This window comes from Clarias gariepinus, chromosome 4 (assembly GCF_024256425.1).
Source record: "Clarias gariepinus isolate MV-2021 ecotype Netherlands chromosome 4, CGAR_prim_01v2, whole genome shotgun sequence".
Lineage (NCBI taxonomy): Eukaryota > Metazoa > Chordata > Actinopteri > Siluriformes > Clariidae > Clarias > Clarias gariepinus.
The window spans coordinates 20,112,750-20,129,107 of record NC_071103.1 but is presented as its reverse complement, the minus strand read 5'-3'; the positions used below and the strand labels follow the sequence as shown (position 1 = coordinate 20,129,107).

The window sequence follows — 16,358 nt, the reverse complement described above, 5'->3', positions numbered from 1 at the left end:
CCGTCTTTTTTTAGAATATTATTTTCGAATAATACACAATACATAATAATTAGGCTACATTATCACACATATCAGTGGAAGGACTACACAAAGAGTACATATACTACATACAATATGTGTGTGTGTGTGTGTGTGTGCATGTGTTTATTACACTGACCGTGACAGCAGGTGCCCCAAAGGTGAGGATAAGGAGCATGAGGAAGGGAATAACCTCATGCGTTGGCTCGATGTATGGTAAACTCAGACTGCGGTCATAGCAGCTGAAACCCCAGCGCACTGGTTTGAAAATGTCTGTCCACTCTAAGAAGTAAAGACTCACTATAGATGACACCAGGATTGGAAGCTGGAATAACAGAGCAAAACAACATGGTAAAAAAAATATGGCAACAAAAATCCCTATCATCAAGATTTTTTTCGGGTGCATTCAGAGTCAGCAACTTAAGTTAATCTGATATTTAAATCACATCCAGAAGTGGTTTGAAATCAGATTCAAATCATATTTTAAAAAAATGCGCCTCAGCATGAATGCTCTCCCTGCTTAAATCAATTTTCAAACTTTCCATTACGTCACTCCAACGTGAGACTACATGATCACGTGAGTATGGGATGTGACTTTACTGTGAAAACGCGTTGGAAAATGAGCGGGGAGGTGCTCTTTTGGTGCCATTACTCCTAAGTATATACAGTAAAAACAGCACCCTTGAATTTCCCCTGGGCCTAAATTAACCATGTTCTCAATAGTCTCTAGATAGAGGAAAAGGGAAATGTATGTTAGCACTTCGGGAGGGATGCATCAGTAGCTGCATGCTAGAAACAGGGCGACATTGGTGACAGGGTGACACAGTGCATTAATGACATTAACAGACAAGAAACATTTCATGTACTCAGTGTCATTTCCTTTGGTTTTCTATGGGGTCTATTTTGATTATACAAATCAGCCGTTTACATGTCATATTTGCTAGATTAATTTTGTTTACAAGTTGGATTTTTGTTTTTTAAGCTGTGTCTACACCATTACCTTTATTTACTAATATTTGTGATTAAATATATATTTATATCCCAATATATTTTTTTAGGCACAAAGGCCAATATTTATGATTAAAAGTGGTGGTAAAGATGCTGATAGGAGATGGAGACTTTAGTGTGCTGGAAAACTTGAAGAAACAGCTTTACCTCTGACTATTGCAATGCACTAATATTAAAAACCTCTGGCAAATGCTAAACACACTTTTCCACACAGAAACCTTCACAGTCTCAAGGATTACTTTTTATGATATGAACATGTTCAGTTGTTCAGTGGATGTAAAAAGTCTACCAACCCCTGTTAAATTGGCATGTTTTTTATGTACAAAATGAAATCAAGACAATTCATATCTATTTTTATAACTTTTCTACATTTATTGTAAAACTACACCCTATAAACTACAGTGAAAAGCAAGAATAAAAATATTTTTGGGGAAAAAAGAAAAGTAAACATGTAGATGCATAATCATAAAAACCTAGATGCATAATTATAAAAACCTAGATGCATAATCATAAAAAAATACATAGTTGACACACATTTTAAACTTTTGATTTAGCTTGAAAAAAGCATTGTTCCTCTGCTGTCTTGGCTGGGTATTTCCTGTACACAGCCTTCTTCTAGTTAATACACATATTTTTGTTTGGATTTATATCTGAACTCAAAAAGCTACCCCGAACACAATGCTGCCACCTCTGATTATCACTGTGGGGATGTGCAGTATTTTTTTTCCATATCACTGGTATTATGGGCAAAATATTTAATATTGGTCTCATCAGACCATACCGTTTTATTCCATATGGCTTGGGAGATTGGAAGGATTTTTTAGCATTAACTTAGTAACTTAAGCATGTAATCTAAATTAGTCTTATCTTATATTTACAGTGACACCTTGGAATACAAATTTAATCCATTTTGGAGTTCTTAGGGTGAAATTTTATATTGCATTTTCCAACAGGAAATAATGTAATTGCAGGTAATCCGTTCCAGCCACCAAAAACAATATTACCAATAACCAACACTATAATTATATTTTTGCACATAAAAACAATAAAAACAATCACAAAATACTTGTAAATAAAATAAAAGATAAAATAGATAAACATTAAACCACAATTAATGGTCATTTATTAATGCTTTTGGCACCAGCTGCTTTAAAAATGAAACTGAAAGTGGCTCCATTTTATTCTTGCTGCCCTTCTTGATAACATATTTTGATAACCATACTGTTATAGAAAATTAATCAGCACCTTCTGGTCACTCTGTATGAACCATTCGTCAGCAATTTGGCATTAAGCAAAATAAAAAGACAAAGAGAATTTATTACATTCCAGAAGTGACTAAATACAGAGAAATGTGTGGAATGTTTATTTTTCCCAGCATTGAAAAAATCTACAAAAGAAAATAGAAGAAAAATAATACAGGATATATTATAACTGTGTTGTGATGCTAAGGACCTCTGCCTTTCTGTTTTTTTTTTTTTTTTTTTGCTCTCTTCGAGCAGAGGTTGAGAAAAAAATATATATAGGTCAGTGGAACCACCTTAACTTAACTACAGTAAAGTTTTGCAGAATCAGCATGCTTATGTAGCTGCTCACTGTAGCACTGTGCATATCAAGCAGCTTCTCCTTCTACTGAACAATAAAAACCTCCGAGTGATACCCTATTAAGTGATCAGGGCAATGAAACAGTCATGAGAACCACTGTACACCAGAACAGGCCATGTGATACGATGGAAGAAGTGATAACTCCTTCTGTCCTAGAACTTGACAGACCTTGAGGAATAGCACCTTAAGGGTTAAGTCTAGATGCAATTTCAGCAACATAGAATGCAATCTAGAGAGACAAATTAGAATTCAACTCATACCTGAAAATGGCCTTCTAAGATTTCAAAGCTTATTCAAGTGTATCACTCATCAAATGGTCGACAAAAAATGCAGGATGAGGTGAAAATGATTTAAATGATGAATATTTATGAATAGAGGCTGGTTGTTTATTTATAGAGGCTCAGGCACTGGTGATATCACAGACAGCACCTAAAAATTCCCACTTCCAACACTGTTTAAATATTCATGTTGCAATGTAGTATGTTGAGAAATCTACATAACCTGGCCTAAGTTACACACTTCAAGCTTTCACTCGACCACCTTTAGATTTAATTACACCACAAAATGCAGTGTTCATGTCATGTTACATGTGTAAAAATGCTCCCAGATCAATTCTTTTCGCAACTTGAGTCCGGGAATATGGCCGGGCCATTACAATTACATGGGATTCTTCAGTAAATTCACCAGCTGACCTAGACTTGACTGAAGCAACCACAGATCATAACACGGCCTTCAAATGGTTGTACCGTGGCCACTGTGCATAATGAGTGCGCCATTTTATGTGCTTTCTTTCTTACCCTGATGCATAACTGGAGTCGATCTGGACTCATCAGCCCACATGACCTTTTTCCTTGGTTTACAAATTCCAACTTTATGCTCCCTAGTCAGCAAGCCAGTAAAAAAAGTTTTTTTTTTCTGATTAGTCTCACTAACAAGTGGATTTCTTGGCTGCTTGATCGCAATCTTGTGAGTTCTCACGACATGGTGCATGTGGAAATGCTTTTATAACTTCACTATTAAACATACTGTAGCTGTGATTACTACTGTACTGTCAGTTTTTTACCATGCATCTTTACTAAGCATTTAAGTGATAATCATGATTTTTTTTTTTCTGACCACATTTCATCCACATAGTTAAAGACTCAGCAAAGTCTTTAACTCAACTCCAGTAATTTTAAATAAGCTTCATTGTTTTCAGTGCAACAATTTGACCTTTCTGAAGTTTTCTGACTTTTTTTGGCTGGCAGTGTACAGGGAAACAATAAAAGAGACCAAAGTTAATACATTTTCCTATAAATCTGAAAAAGACACTTCAAAACAACAACAAAGATTTTAATTTAGATTATTATAACTATCTACTGTAGTAGCATGTGAGCTAGAAGTTGGAGTATTACTGAAGTATTTTCATACAAATATTTGCCTTTTTATATAGTACACACAACTGTAATTCTATTTTTGCATATTCAATCAGTTGTGCATTACTACCTAAATAATGTTACATTATGTAATCCCTACGCTCATAACACCATATGTGAGAAAAGAAAAGATCATGCACTGTATGCACTGTATATCAGCTTGTGTGTTTAATAAATCTAAGGGTTAGATCAGGTCGCAAGGTGTCATATCCATCTCATATCTCTGACCCATATATGCAGAGGTTTCTCATGAGACCAGATGTATAGAGGAAGACTTTAAAAAACCACAAGACAAGAACATATACTAATGAGGAATGTTTTGCAGTTTTAGTTAGATTTGGTGTCATCACTGCATCATGACATTACAATACCTTTCTTATACTCTCTTTTTTTTTCTCAGCATGCATTTTAGAGGAAATGTATCAGTGCAGACAGCTTGACCAGGTGTGTGCTGTGCTGCTATGAAATAAACATGAACAGGACACACAAATGTAGTGAAACAAACATGCGGTACACAAGAAATGGAAAAATCACTATTATTTAAAATCATATACCAATTAATTTCCCGATTCTATTTAATCATCCATCATAAAAAAAAAGATATGCTTTAGTAATTACTTAAGTTGTTTGGAAAGTACCTTATTGGCTTTGGTGAGCAAAGCCTACTTTCAAAAGAGTCAAACTCTTCAGGGAGCCTAGATGCACAGACAATGCACTGAATGCACCTGCTGTAGGCTGTAGCAGACAGATTTGTACAGTTATATATAAACCTAGTGCTGACCAAATATCTGAAATCTCAAGTTCTAGTTAAAATGCCCCAGATATCCACACATGTGGTGCACATATGAATATTAGAAAGCTTTCCCAAATAAATAAATAAATAAGTAGCGTCTACTAATCATCTTCATAGACAGTCACCGCTGACCCACCTCAACAAAATAGAAGCACGGCAGCAGAGAGAGACTGTCCTTAGTCGCCTTTCCCTTTGCTCTTTCCGACGCAGACATGGCTATTTCTTTGCCTTTCCGTGCCAAGGAGACAGCTGGCTCACTTGTAGCGTTTTTATTTTTTTCAGCGGACCACCGACACCAGCCGACAATTCCAGCCGACAAACGCTGCCATTAGCTCCAAGGACAGAGGGACTCTAAAGGTTTTATTACAACATATTTCATATTAACTAAGCAGTCCCGGTTTTGTAGCTCGTATGTAATGTGCGTGTGGTCTCATTGGCCAAACCAGAGAATCATTTATTTGGCAGAATGGCTACTGTACTGATGCGCATGCGCACCATGACAACGCTTCACGCGCTTCTGATCTCACAGGGCAGGTGGGGGGGTGGGGGGGGTGATAAAGCCTCAGAGATGAACTGACCTCCAATGCATTGTTTTCTATAAACAATGCGTACCGAAGAATCAGATTATCATGAAAAGGTTGCATTTTAAAAATGTATCTAAAAAGTGAAACTTTCATATATTCTAGATTCATTACATGTAAAGTGAAGTATTTCAGTTGGACAGCTGGTTAGTTAGTTTAGTAGATCCATTTGCCTTTGGGATCTTTTGTTGTTAAGTCCTCTCAATAAGCCCAGAGAACTGTGACTACTAGTGAAGCAAACCAGCATTAGGCTGAAAAATCCAAGTAAACCCATCAGAGAGAAAGAGAGAGAGAAATGTTAGATATGGCTACATCAACTGTCTGTGTACTGGCATGTTTTTGAGAGATAGGAGGATAGGACGAAACCCAGAGAACACAAAAAAGACCCTGATATATGACCAACACGATCTCATAGTCTATACCGCCTGATACAGGGTTGCGGGGCATGAAGCCAATGCCAGGACACTTAGGGCCCGAGGCTGGGTACATCCTGAAAAGGATGCCAAAATATCACAGGGCACACACTTTTAAATGCACACTCACACACTGAATTTGGGCCATTTGTGAATGCCAATTAACCTACTCTGCATGTCTTTGGACTGTGGGAGGATACTAGGAGAAAACCCACTAAACATGTGGAGAAGACCATACACACCGACCTGCTGCCAGAATCGAACCCGGACCCCGAAGGTGCAATGAGACAGTGCTAACCACTAAGAGCTGCCACCAACGTAAAAATCTATGAAATTAAATTAAGTTTTCAAGTTGTTACATCATAAATGCTTAAAAATCTACATCAGTTTTTAAAATTATATTTTAGTGTACTACAGTATGTATCTAATGTACTATACATTGTAGTCTGCCATATTTCCTTTGCTCCATAAAAACAACCTAATGCAAACACAATTTACCAGGTCCCCCTTTACCATAGTTATGGGTTTTATGTACCTATTCATATAGCAGCTTTTTCTTTCTCTTTATCTGCTGCTGATACAGATGGAATTTGATGGTGTTATGCTTTTTCATGCTCTCATCAGCATGAATGAATGAAATAAAATTAGTGTTTTGATATGGTAACATTTTAAAACTATTAAAAAATATATCACATGGTCATGGTACAATATACAGTAATGCTGATATTTTGCAGTAGATTTGGGTAGGTTTTAGGCTAAGTGGCAACTGCACTTGAATCGCAGGTTTGGGAGAGGTGTGTACCCAGGTAGGTGCCCTGATTTTTTAATGTCAATCTGCTGCTAGAAGAGACAGCTATTTTAATTTAACCATGCCCTCTGTTGACATTTACACCCAAAACTTTGCACACCCCTATTAACAATGGCCTGATGCCCTTCAGGTTTTTTTTATGGTTTTATACAACCTGTCCTCAGTATATCAAAAATATCCACATATTTAGTAAATAATAAGAACAACACAGTAACACTTTAGTAATTACTCATTTGTTTTCAATATAGTTGTTTGCACAATTTTTTAACAGTATATAAAGACTAAACAATAAATTGAAACAGTATTGAAAGTGAAACACTGAGGCAGTGTGATGCTCAGGACAATATTTTTCTTGGAAACCTTGGATTCTGGCATTCATGTACAGTAAATGGTACTTAAAGGTGTCTCTCGTGCTTGGACCCCAACATATCTTGAGCACTGAATAGATTCAGATAATAGTATTGCATTAGGGGTCTTTCCCACATTTCCAGACTGTTTGTGATAATTTACCAATGTGAACAGCTTAATTTCATGGTACTTGCAATTACGAGGTAGTTAACGACTGTACAACTCTGCTACAATCATGCTAAATTTTCAAGACTTGCAGCACGGACTGCTACTGAAAGTCAGGAAGCGATTTCTAGAAGGTTATTACACCAGGTTGGATTTAGCCTTTTTAGTCATTTTAGTGGATTTGCTCCACCTCCTAGGTGAGAGGTTTTTACGAGTGCACCAGTACTTTCCACATTAACATACATTTTTGGACTTTACAATCCATTAATATGAGGGGGCAAAAAACACCTATAAAGACTAGAAACTACATACTATACAAACAGCTAAACTCTACCATCATAGGACTTGCGCATTGCACAATTTTAATAATTTCCTTAAATTTGATGTTTATTCATACATAAATTATTTATGCAATGTTTCGTTTGGTTCATTATTTCTCGACTCTCATTGTCTGACCACTACAACTATGTTTTTCCCAGAAAATGAGTTAAGGCCATTCCAGTTTAGACTGAAAAAAGTCTTCTCTGAGTCACATCATTTACTTAATCAACAGATTAATTACAGTAGCATTCCCGAGTTAAAGTTAAAGACAGTATAGCATGAAAAACAGGTTTAGAAGCTGTGACTTAGAGGATGTCCATGTTACAGATACAATCCATGGCCAAATGTTTATGAACTCATGATCATCCTAACCATATTTTTCGAATTTTTTAAACATCCTTTTCCAGACATAGTACCTTGTTTTTTGCTTTAAGTTATATTCTGATTTGCATAAACCTCTCATCGGATTAGCATCTATGTAAAAAGTTAAACTGGAATCCTAAATAGAACGATGAAATGTTTGAAGAAATATTGTCCATTTAAATGTAGCTACTAAAAACAAAAATCAGAAGGAAAAGCACTCAGTGTTAGGGCTTGAGTCCCAGCACTAGTCCCAATAAGGGTTGTGCCTGAATAGGATGGTCTGTTTCCGTCAACCCCGTGAAGGGACATGTCAAGTCAAAAGACGACTGACATAAAGGTTAAGAAACCAGCTCCAGCAGCCTGTCCCATATTTCATATAGTGTAGCATCATATTCTTACCCATCTCACACTAATTGGCTGAACACAAGCCCTGATTTAAAAGCAATGGCATTCTGTCATTTACTCCACAGACTTTTCTAGAGCGGCTCTTTTTACAGATTGTGTTACCCGGACAGTAAGAAGGCAGGTGGAAAACTCGATGCATGCGGTGTGGATGTCCACTGAAACACACCTGAGTTCACATAACACGCGCATGCGCTGGCCATTAAAACGCCAGTTTTTACAATCTTTCAAATGTGTTGTCAGCAAGCCAAAGTAAATCCTGGAGATAATATAAAGTTAGACTCGAGATTTATTCTTTCTTTCTGAAACTTGCTAAAGGTAGGACTTTCTAACACACCTTTGTTAGATAACGGATGCATGATATTTGAAACTTACAGTAGTAGCCTGCATACTGTCTGCTCATGTCCACTTTATTAGGAAACACTGCATATTCATACTGTTATCTAATAAGCCACTCAAGTGGAAACAAAAACATCATACAGATGCAGATCAAAAGCCTTAGATGTTCACATCAGACATCAGTGTGATCTCTATGATTTTAATCATGGCATGGTTGTTAGTACCAGATGGGGTGGTCCTGAGCTTTTAGGAATTTCACTTATAAATCCACAGAATAACTAAAAACAAAAGCAAGCAAGTAAAATACTTTATGTGATGGAGGGTCTGCAGGATAAAACACCTTGTTGATGGACAGTTGCAATTTTTTTGGGAAAGTCACATGGTCTTTTTCTAGTTTTTAACTGTCTAGTTTGAGTGATTGACTGCAACAAGCTCTTTCTACCCACAGAATTAAAGCTCATTTATATTTTTTTTTCTAATTTTTTTTTCCATACTGCATTGTTTGCCTTATACAGCTGGCCAGGGTCTTTACATTTTTATTACCCATACTGTAAGTCTTAGACAACTATATATATATTTAAAAAAAATTACAACAACTCTATACCAGTCAAAAGTTTGGATACAAGCTTATTCTTTTTCTACATTCTCTAACAATACTAGAGACTTTCCAAATTATTAATAAACACATATGACATTATGTTATTAAGTAATAACAGCAGACAGTTGTTATTTTAAGACATCAAAATAACTCTTGCAAGAAAAGTGTTGTCAAGTGCATTTGCATCATTAAGCACCATAATAAAACTGGCTCTTATGAAGACCATCCCAAGAAAGCAAGACCAAGATGTACCTCTACTGCAGAGGAGAAGTTCATTTAGAGGTACCAGCCTCAAAAATCATCAATTAACATAACCTACTATAAGAGCTGTTATGAAGGCTGTACAAAGCATAAGTAGCAGACACATCTCAATATCACCTGTTCAAAAGATATTATTGCATCTAAAGAAAGAAAAGGTTTATTTTGAAATAATCTGCATGATAAATAATAACTTTATTGCACTACAGTAACTAAAACATCAGTTTTTTAATCCAATGTAGAATTTATAGTCATACATGTATAAAATATTTAATCATAATAAACATTATTTAATCATAGTAAACATTATTTAATCATAATACAGTTTTATTAAGTAGTACATGATTCAAAAGTAAATAATATTTAGTGAAATACTAAAAATTCTATTATAATTATCTATATTAGTCATATTCACTCTGTTCATTCAGTCTACAAATATAATACAAAATGAATCATTATAAAGTTAATTGTGTGGATAATAAAGTCAGATAACACCAAAGGGGGAAAAAAACAAAACAACTAAATCTTGAGGAGAATTCAGGAAACGCTTGAAGAGAGCTCTGTATTTGCTCTTTCTGAACTCGGCATGAATGAGGGTGAAATAAAACTAGATTGAGTCCATAAGCAGCTCTCTGATTTCTCTGTTTGAGATTAAAAAGATGTGCAAAGTTTAAGAATTATTGTAAAGCATAAAGAGAGCTCTTTTGTCAGTTTTCTTAACATCTTTTTGTTGTAGTAAAAAACTTATTGTGTAGGAGACATTAATTATATATATTTGCCAGGTCTTTTCTAATTTTCTTTTCCTCTTGGGTGAGTTTTCCACTAAGACAGAGCTGACCAGGTTCAGCTGCTGTATTTAGTGTTTGTGAATCACAAACTGTGCTGGACCCTGGCCTTCCATGGCTGGAATTGAACATCCCTGCTCAAGATACTGTTGTTGTGAAATTCCCCGGAGATCAGCAGTTTTTGACACACTCAAACTAACCCATCCAGTACCACCATCCATGCCCAGTGACAAAGATCATAGTTTGTCTTTATTTTGGTGTTTAATATGAACATTAACTAATGCTCTTGACCTGCATATGAATGATTTCTAATAACTGCATGTATGAGCAGGTGTACAGGTTCCTATTAAAGTGGATAGTGAGTGTGTAATCCTGGAATTAAGGCTGCTTTTTTTTGCGGTTTCCCTGCTCTACCACACCTTATGTATCTGAATAGCTAATTAATAACCTTTCCTGAGTTAAAGTGGGTATGTTATGGCATGAGAAACAACTCTAGGGGCAAGTTTGGAGGCTGTGGCTTAGACAAACATGGTTGTTATAGACATAGATATGACCAAATGTTTGTGAACACCTGATTATCCCATCCATTTTTTTTTTTTTTTAAATCTCAATTTCAGATTTAGTACCTCCTTTGTTGGTTTATTATCCAATACTCTCCTATAAAGGAGTTCCACTATATTTTGGAGCACATCTTTAGGGATCTTTTACTGTTGTGGTTGGCCATTGATGTCAGAAAAGAAGTTTCTTGAGATGCGCTTCCTGTTTCAGTCCTCCAAATTTGTTCAGAGAAATTGAATTTCCAACTTGGTGCAAGCCATATTTTATGGCCCTCACTATGTGTGCGTCTGCATTGCCATGGGGGAAGAGGTTTTTCTATGCCCCTAGTTTCACTAAAGTAAAGTATAACGCTAAAGCATACATAGACATCATATATAAATGTGTGCATTTATCTGATTGTTTTAAGAAGTTGGAAGTTAGGATTCCCAGGTGGATACAAGGAGAACATGCAAACCAGACAGTAAGTGCACAAACAGTAACTACAGGATTAAAAGTGGCAATAATTTTGGCAGCACCACCATATGTTACTAGTTTTTAGGTAAATTTAACACAAAACGTATAGAAGTATAAGACATTTTGTGGAAATTTTAAATTCATGGACATACAACATCCAGGTAAAGCTTAGATTGCAAGCATAACTCTATCCAGAAACATGCTTGTAATCCAAAGCAGTCGTATATCAAAGTGAATTTTCCCATAAGAAACTCGAATGATTCGTTCCACAGTCCAAAAAGAGGAAGACCAGAGAGGAGAGGAGCTGGAGGAGGGGGGTTATTGTGTAGGAAAACTTTAACACACACACACACACACACACACACACACACACACACACACACACACACACACACACACGATCACAATGTTACTGTTAACAAGGCAAGGCAAGTTTATTTATATAGCACATTCACACAATAGTAGTTCAAAGTGCTTTACATAAAAGAAAAGAAGACAATCATAAAATTAAATTGAAACTAATCACAGCAATAAAACAAAGAATAAAAAAAAAATACGGCTGTTGACTATACGAGTGACACTAGCACAGTAAAACCAAGCTTGTAAGACGATTACCCACAATGCTACAGCACGAGAGTGACAGAATAACCATTGGCTGGTTCGATTCCTGGGTGATGCTGTAGCCTCTCACAGCCGAGGGTCTAGAGAGAGCTAACTGGCCGAGCTCTCTCAGTGGGGAGGGATGGGAGTCACTTAGTGCTCCCACATTAATCACGGCTCTACAGCCAATCAGGGGCGTCTGTAAACTCATGCAAGCGAAAGGACCGGATAGCGCTGTCCTCCAAGTGCGTTACGCCGCCCACAACGGCGCGTTAGCGAGCAGTTTAAAAAGGTTGGTGGCGTCACATGGTTCGGAGTAAACAAGTGATGGTCTTTGGCTCTTCCAAGTGGTAGTAGTAGCCTAATGTTGGACAGGGAGGAATTAGATACGACTACATTAGGAAAAGGAATTAGATATCACTAAATCTGGGAAAAATCCATGAAAAAAAAACAATAATAATTTTGCTCATTTTGCAAAGCATTCGCAGATCAAGTTACTTGCAATCCAAGGTTTTAACAGTAAGAAGATTTATTTATACAGTTAAACATCTGAACAGTTTTACATGTGAAATGCTATTGTTCAGTTGAATGACTTTACTATGATGTTTCTCCAGAAGTACAGAAATCAAAAGCTGTCTTTTTTGTTACAAGTTTTTACAAGTTTATATATACAAAGCATACATAATAGTGTTAAATAAAAGTTTTTTTAATAGATTGAAAAAAGAGACTATGATAAATATTTTCCGCACTTTTTTAAATTGAAAAACAAGATGAAACAGATAAAAAAAAAAACAAATAACCTGGTTGGAAAATATGCACACCGTTAAACTAACACTTTAATTAAGGTTTTTTGATTTTTTCTCTGTTTTGCTTAAGCGCTCCAGATCTGTCAGACTGCAAGGGCATATTCCGTGCACAGCCCTTTTCAGCTCTCCCCACAGACTTTAACTCAGATTCAGGTCTGGGATCTGAATAGGTGTTCAAAAATGATATAGTTCAACTATATGTTTCACATGTTTAACCCATTAACTACCATAAACTGTTGGTTGCCGGCATGGGTGAATATAGGTTGTCACTTTCAGCGAGAAATCACATCTGATAACGTTATCTCAGCTTAAATAATCTGAAATTATTATTATTTTGGTCTCTTTTTTTACATGACACAAAACCTGCCATTATAACAAGGGTGTGCAAATTTTTTCCTGATTTATTTTATTTTTATGAGGCCTTTTTACACCCTGGTGAGAATAGTCATATAGCAGACAGTTGTTGGCTGCTAATAAGTCTCTTGTCTAAAAGCGAGAGACTTCTATTTCTTGTGCAACACAAAACGTTTGGTTAAAAGAACCTCAAAGGTCCCCTCAAAGGGACTGGTGTTACGTTCGAGGTGTATTCTTGTCCTGCACTGTGTTCTCCGGATCCACCATAAAACCTGACCATAATTAAGTGCATACCAAATATAAATGAATAAATTAATGAAAAATAGATGATTACATTGTACTGTATATGAGTATGTACTGTACTAAATATATTGGATTTAAATGTCAGGGAGAGATGGCCACCTGGTGGCTCTTGCACTCTTGCACACTTTCTTCACTGACTGTGCATTGTGTAATAGTGGAGTAATGTTTATTAAAAACAATGATTTGATTTATATGGTATACCAGATTGTTCATTGTTCATCATGATAAATATTCTAAGCAAAGACACAGGGAAATGGAAACATTGAAATGTGAAAGATCCTTTAGGAGTGTATCTAAAAAAACAGAGAAGTCACAAAAAATGTGGCAATTAACTCCACCTAGTGTTATTTCTTGGAAACATTCTTCTTTTAAAAGTCTTTATTTTTGAATGCATTTATTATTATGTTTTTTTTTAGGTGTTCAAGAGAGAATGCCTGCAGAACGACATGGCAGTGAACTCTGTGGTTATTTTGTTGTGGAGGTAAGACATGGCAGGAGTTTACCTTAATGAAGTGACTGTAATAAGTTCCACATCCTTAGGATGGACAGTTCAGCTAAATTCAGCCTAATTTCATCACAAATTTATTTGATTATTGATTTTTTACGAAGCAGTTTAAGAAATAAAATCTTAGTTTTGAACTTTAATCCTTTTGCTTCTATGGGCTTTTTACAAGAGAGTGGATTTAGCCAGTCGGGCAGATGTTGCTGAAGATGTTGTTGAATTTCAGCTGAAAGTTGAGAAGGCTGTGCAATCAGCAGGTCTTTATCACTGAGGAGCATGTGAGACCCATCACTTTGGAATAAGTGTGAAGTGATCCTTTACCACTCCATCCACATGCAGAGGTTATTTAGCACTTACTAGGCGCTAAGAAAAGAACGGAATGATGGTTTTCAACAAAATAATAAGACCTATGACTTTTAATCAAACCTGAGTTGAGCATAATCAGACTGTGCTTGTGCTCTTAATCCTTTAGTCAATGTACTATTCGTAGACTGCACTATATTATAATTTTACACTATATATAATTAGTATACAATTTGCCATTGATGCATAACACACAACTACTCACAACTATATCATTCAATTTTCATTATTATATACACTCCACTATCTGCATACTGTATACACACACTGTACTTATCAAGAAGCCAGTGGTAGTGAGATAGCTCACTATTATAAATTACAAAACAGGTCAGAGAACACAAATGGTTTGGATAGTGACATCCTAAAAGAACATAAACTGGGTAAAAAAATATATATATATGTATTTCCAAACATAATTTATTAGCTTTTTTGCTAAAGTTATCTGGCTAACTCATTATTACCAGCCTTACTGTAGATTTGCGAGCGTTCTGTGTACTATGAGAGATAACAAGAGTGTTTAGCCCAGATAGATAAACTAAAGCAGATTATACAAAAAAAAAAAATATATATATATATACCAGAGTTAGCCCAGAAAGGCAGGAATCAGGTATGTGATGTACAAACAGATGGCAGAAGACAGCCAACATTGTGAGCTAGCTGACCAAAAGTAGCCGCTAGCTAAAGAGAGAGACATGCTTATTTGTAGTACCTACAGTAGTAAGTGTGACAATTTTGTTGATTTGAACAAATAACATATCTGTAATTCTGAGAAGATGATGATTACAGCAACGGGTGATTTTATCTGTCTGTAATTATATTAAGTATGCTGTCTTATCATTATTCCATTATGCTATTAATTACTGTATGTCCATACTTAATTTTATGCTGTTTATGTAGTAATCTAAAAAGCTTGGTGATTAAGGGGTTACCAGTCAGTACAGACAGAATGAAGAAACACTGAGCCAATAAGAAAGTATAAAGTGTTTTTTTTGTAGCAGCTGCAGTACTTTTTTTTTTTTTATAAATAAAGCTTCTATTCTTTTATAAGAATAAATATTATATATTATAATCCAAGCTACTGCAACACACTGATAAAAGCTAATTAAATACAATAGAAATTGCATTTACTTCTGACCAAAGTCAGCATTCAATTTTTATTAAAACATAAAAAAAACGTGATTATTTTTCACTGATAAGATAAAATAATGTAAAAATTAAAAGAGAAATAGCTTGCTTTTTAGGGTCTAAAAGTGTCTGTTTTCTGAGTGTCATTTATGAAAAGCATTACAGTTTAAATATTATCTTTATTATCAAATTTCCATTGCTTTTCTATCTGCCATGGAATCTTGTCCATGTGATGTGACTTTCTACAATTCCAGCAATTAATTCATAAAAAGCTATTTCCAGCTGATTGTTTTTCCTTAAAGAGATCAATCAATATAATAGCAATAGAGTCTTTTGCAAGGGTGGCTTTTCAGTGTGGTACATTTTCATAATGTCACTAATGAAAATCAATAACATTCATCAGTTTAATCTATTTCATGTGAGTGCGATTGCTTTTTGTTCTGGTACAGTACAGAACCTGTTCCATATAAGGGATCATTTGGCATAATGCAGAATCAGAAAAGCATCCTATAAATTAAGTATATCTGATCATATGGTAATTCTATATGTGTACATCAAACATTATCTGCATTCTTGCTGTAAAATATTTAATTAACTTTTAGAAAAGACATATATATGTTTCACCTTGCTTTTCAGTACACTGTGTCAACAAGTGTTAGTATTTCCTTATTAAAAATGTTTTAAGCTGAGCAGTGAGTCATGAATGCATTGCCTTCTTCATAAGAAGTGAATCTTTGTCCTCGTACTGTAGGCTCACTTTCAGGGGACCAAAGAAAACTGAGCATCAATTTTTCAGCTGATGCTCGACTTTTTAAATCAGCCATCGTTTTATTGCTCTTATGTATATTGATTGATCTCTTTAAGGAATTAGCTAGAAATAGCTTTTAATGAATTAATTGCTGGGATTGTGTAGAGTCACTTTCTTCAATGCCTTCCACATCACTGCATCACATCACATGGAGGAGATTCCATGGCAGATAGAAAAGCAATCACACCAATGGAAATTTGATGAAGATAATATACAAATTGTACTGCTTTTCATTAGTGACACACAGAAAACAGAGACTTTTAGACACT

The 16,358-nt window shown here is 35.5% G+C and overlaps 2 protein-coding genes across 2 annotated transcripts in view; one reads left to right on the top strand and one right to left on the bottom strand.

Moving 5' to 3' along the window:
• Positions 1 to 5,253, bottom strand: part of LOC128520202 (phospholipid phosphatase-related protein type 4) — a 30,419-nt gene extending 25,166 nt beyond the window's left edge. Inside the window, exons 1-2 of the mRNA XM_053494319.1 lie at positions 4,973 to 5,253; positions 158 to 343 (exon numbers count right to left, since the gene is read on the bottom strand). Of these exons, the coding sequence (XP_053350294.1) occupies positions 158 to 343; positions 4,973 to 5,050 (264 nt within the window). The 5' untranslated portion in view covers positions 5,051 to 5,253. The remainder of the gene's footprint in view (positions 1 to 157; positions 344 to 4,972) is intronic.
• Positions 1 to 16,358, top strand: part of plppr5b (phospholipid phosphatase related 5b) — a 90,033-nt gene that overhangs the window by 10,742 nt on the left and 62,933 nt on the right. The window contains exon 2 of the mRNA XM_053494322.1: positions 13,708 to 13,772. Within this exon, the coding sequence (XP_053350297.1) occupies positions 13,722 to 13,772 (51 nt within the window). The 5' untranslated portion in view covers positions 13,708 to 13,721. The remainder of the gene's footprint in view (positions 1 to 13,707; positions 13,773 to 16,358) is intronic.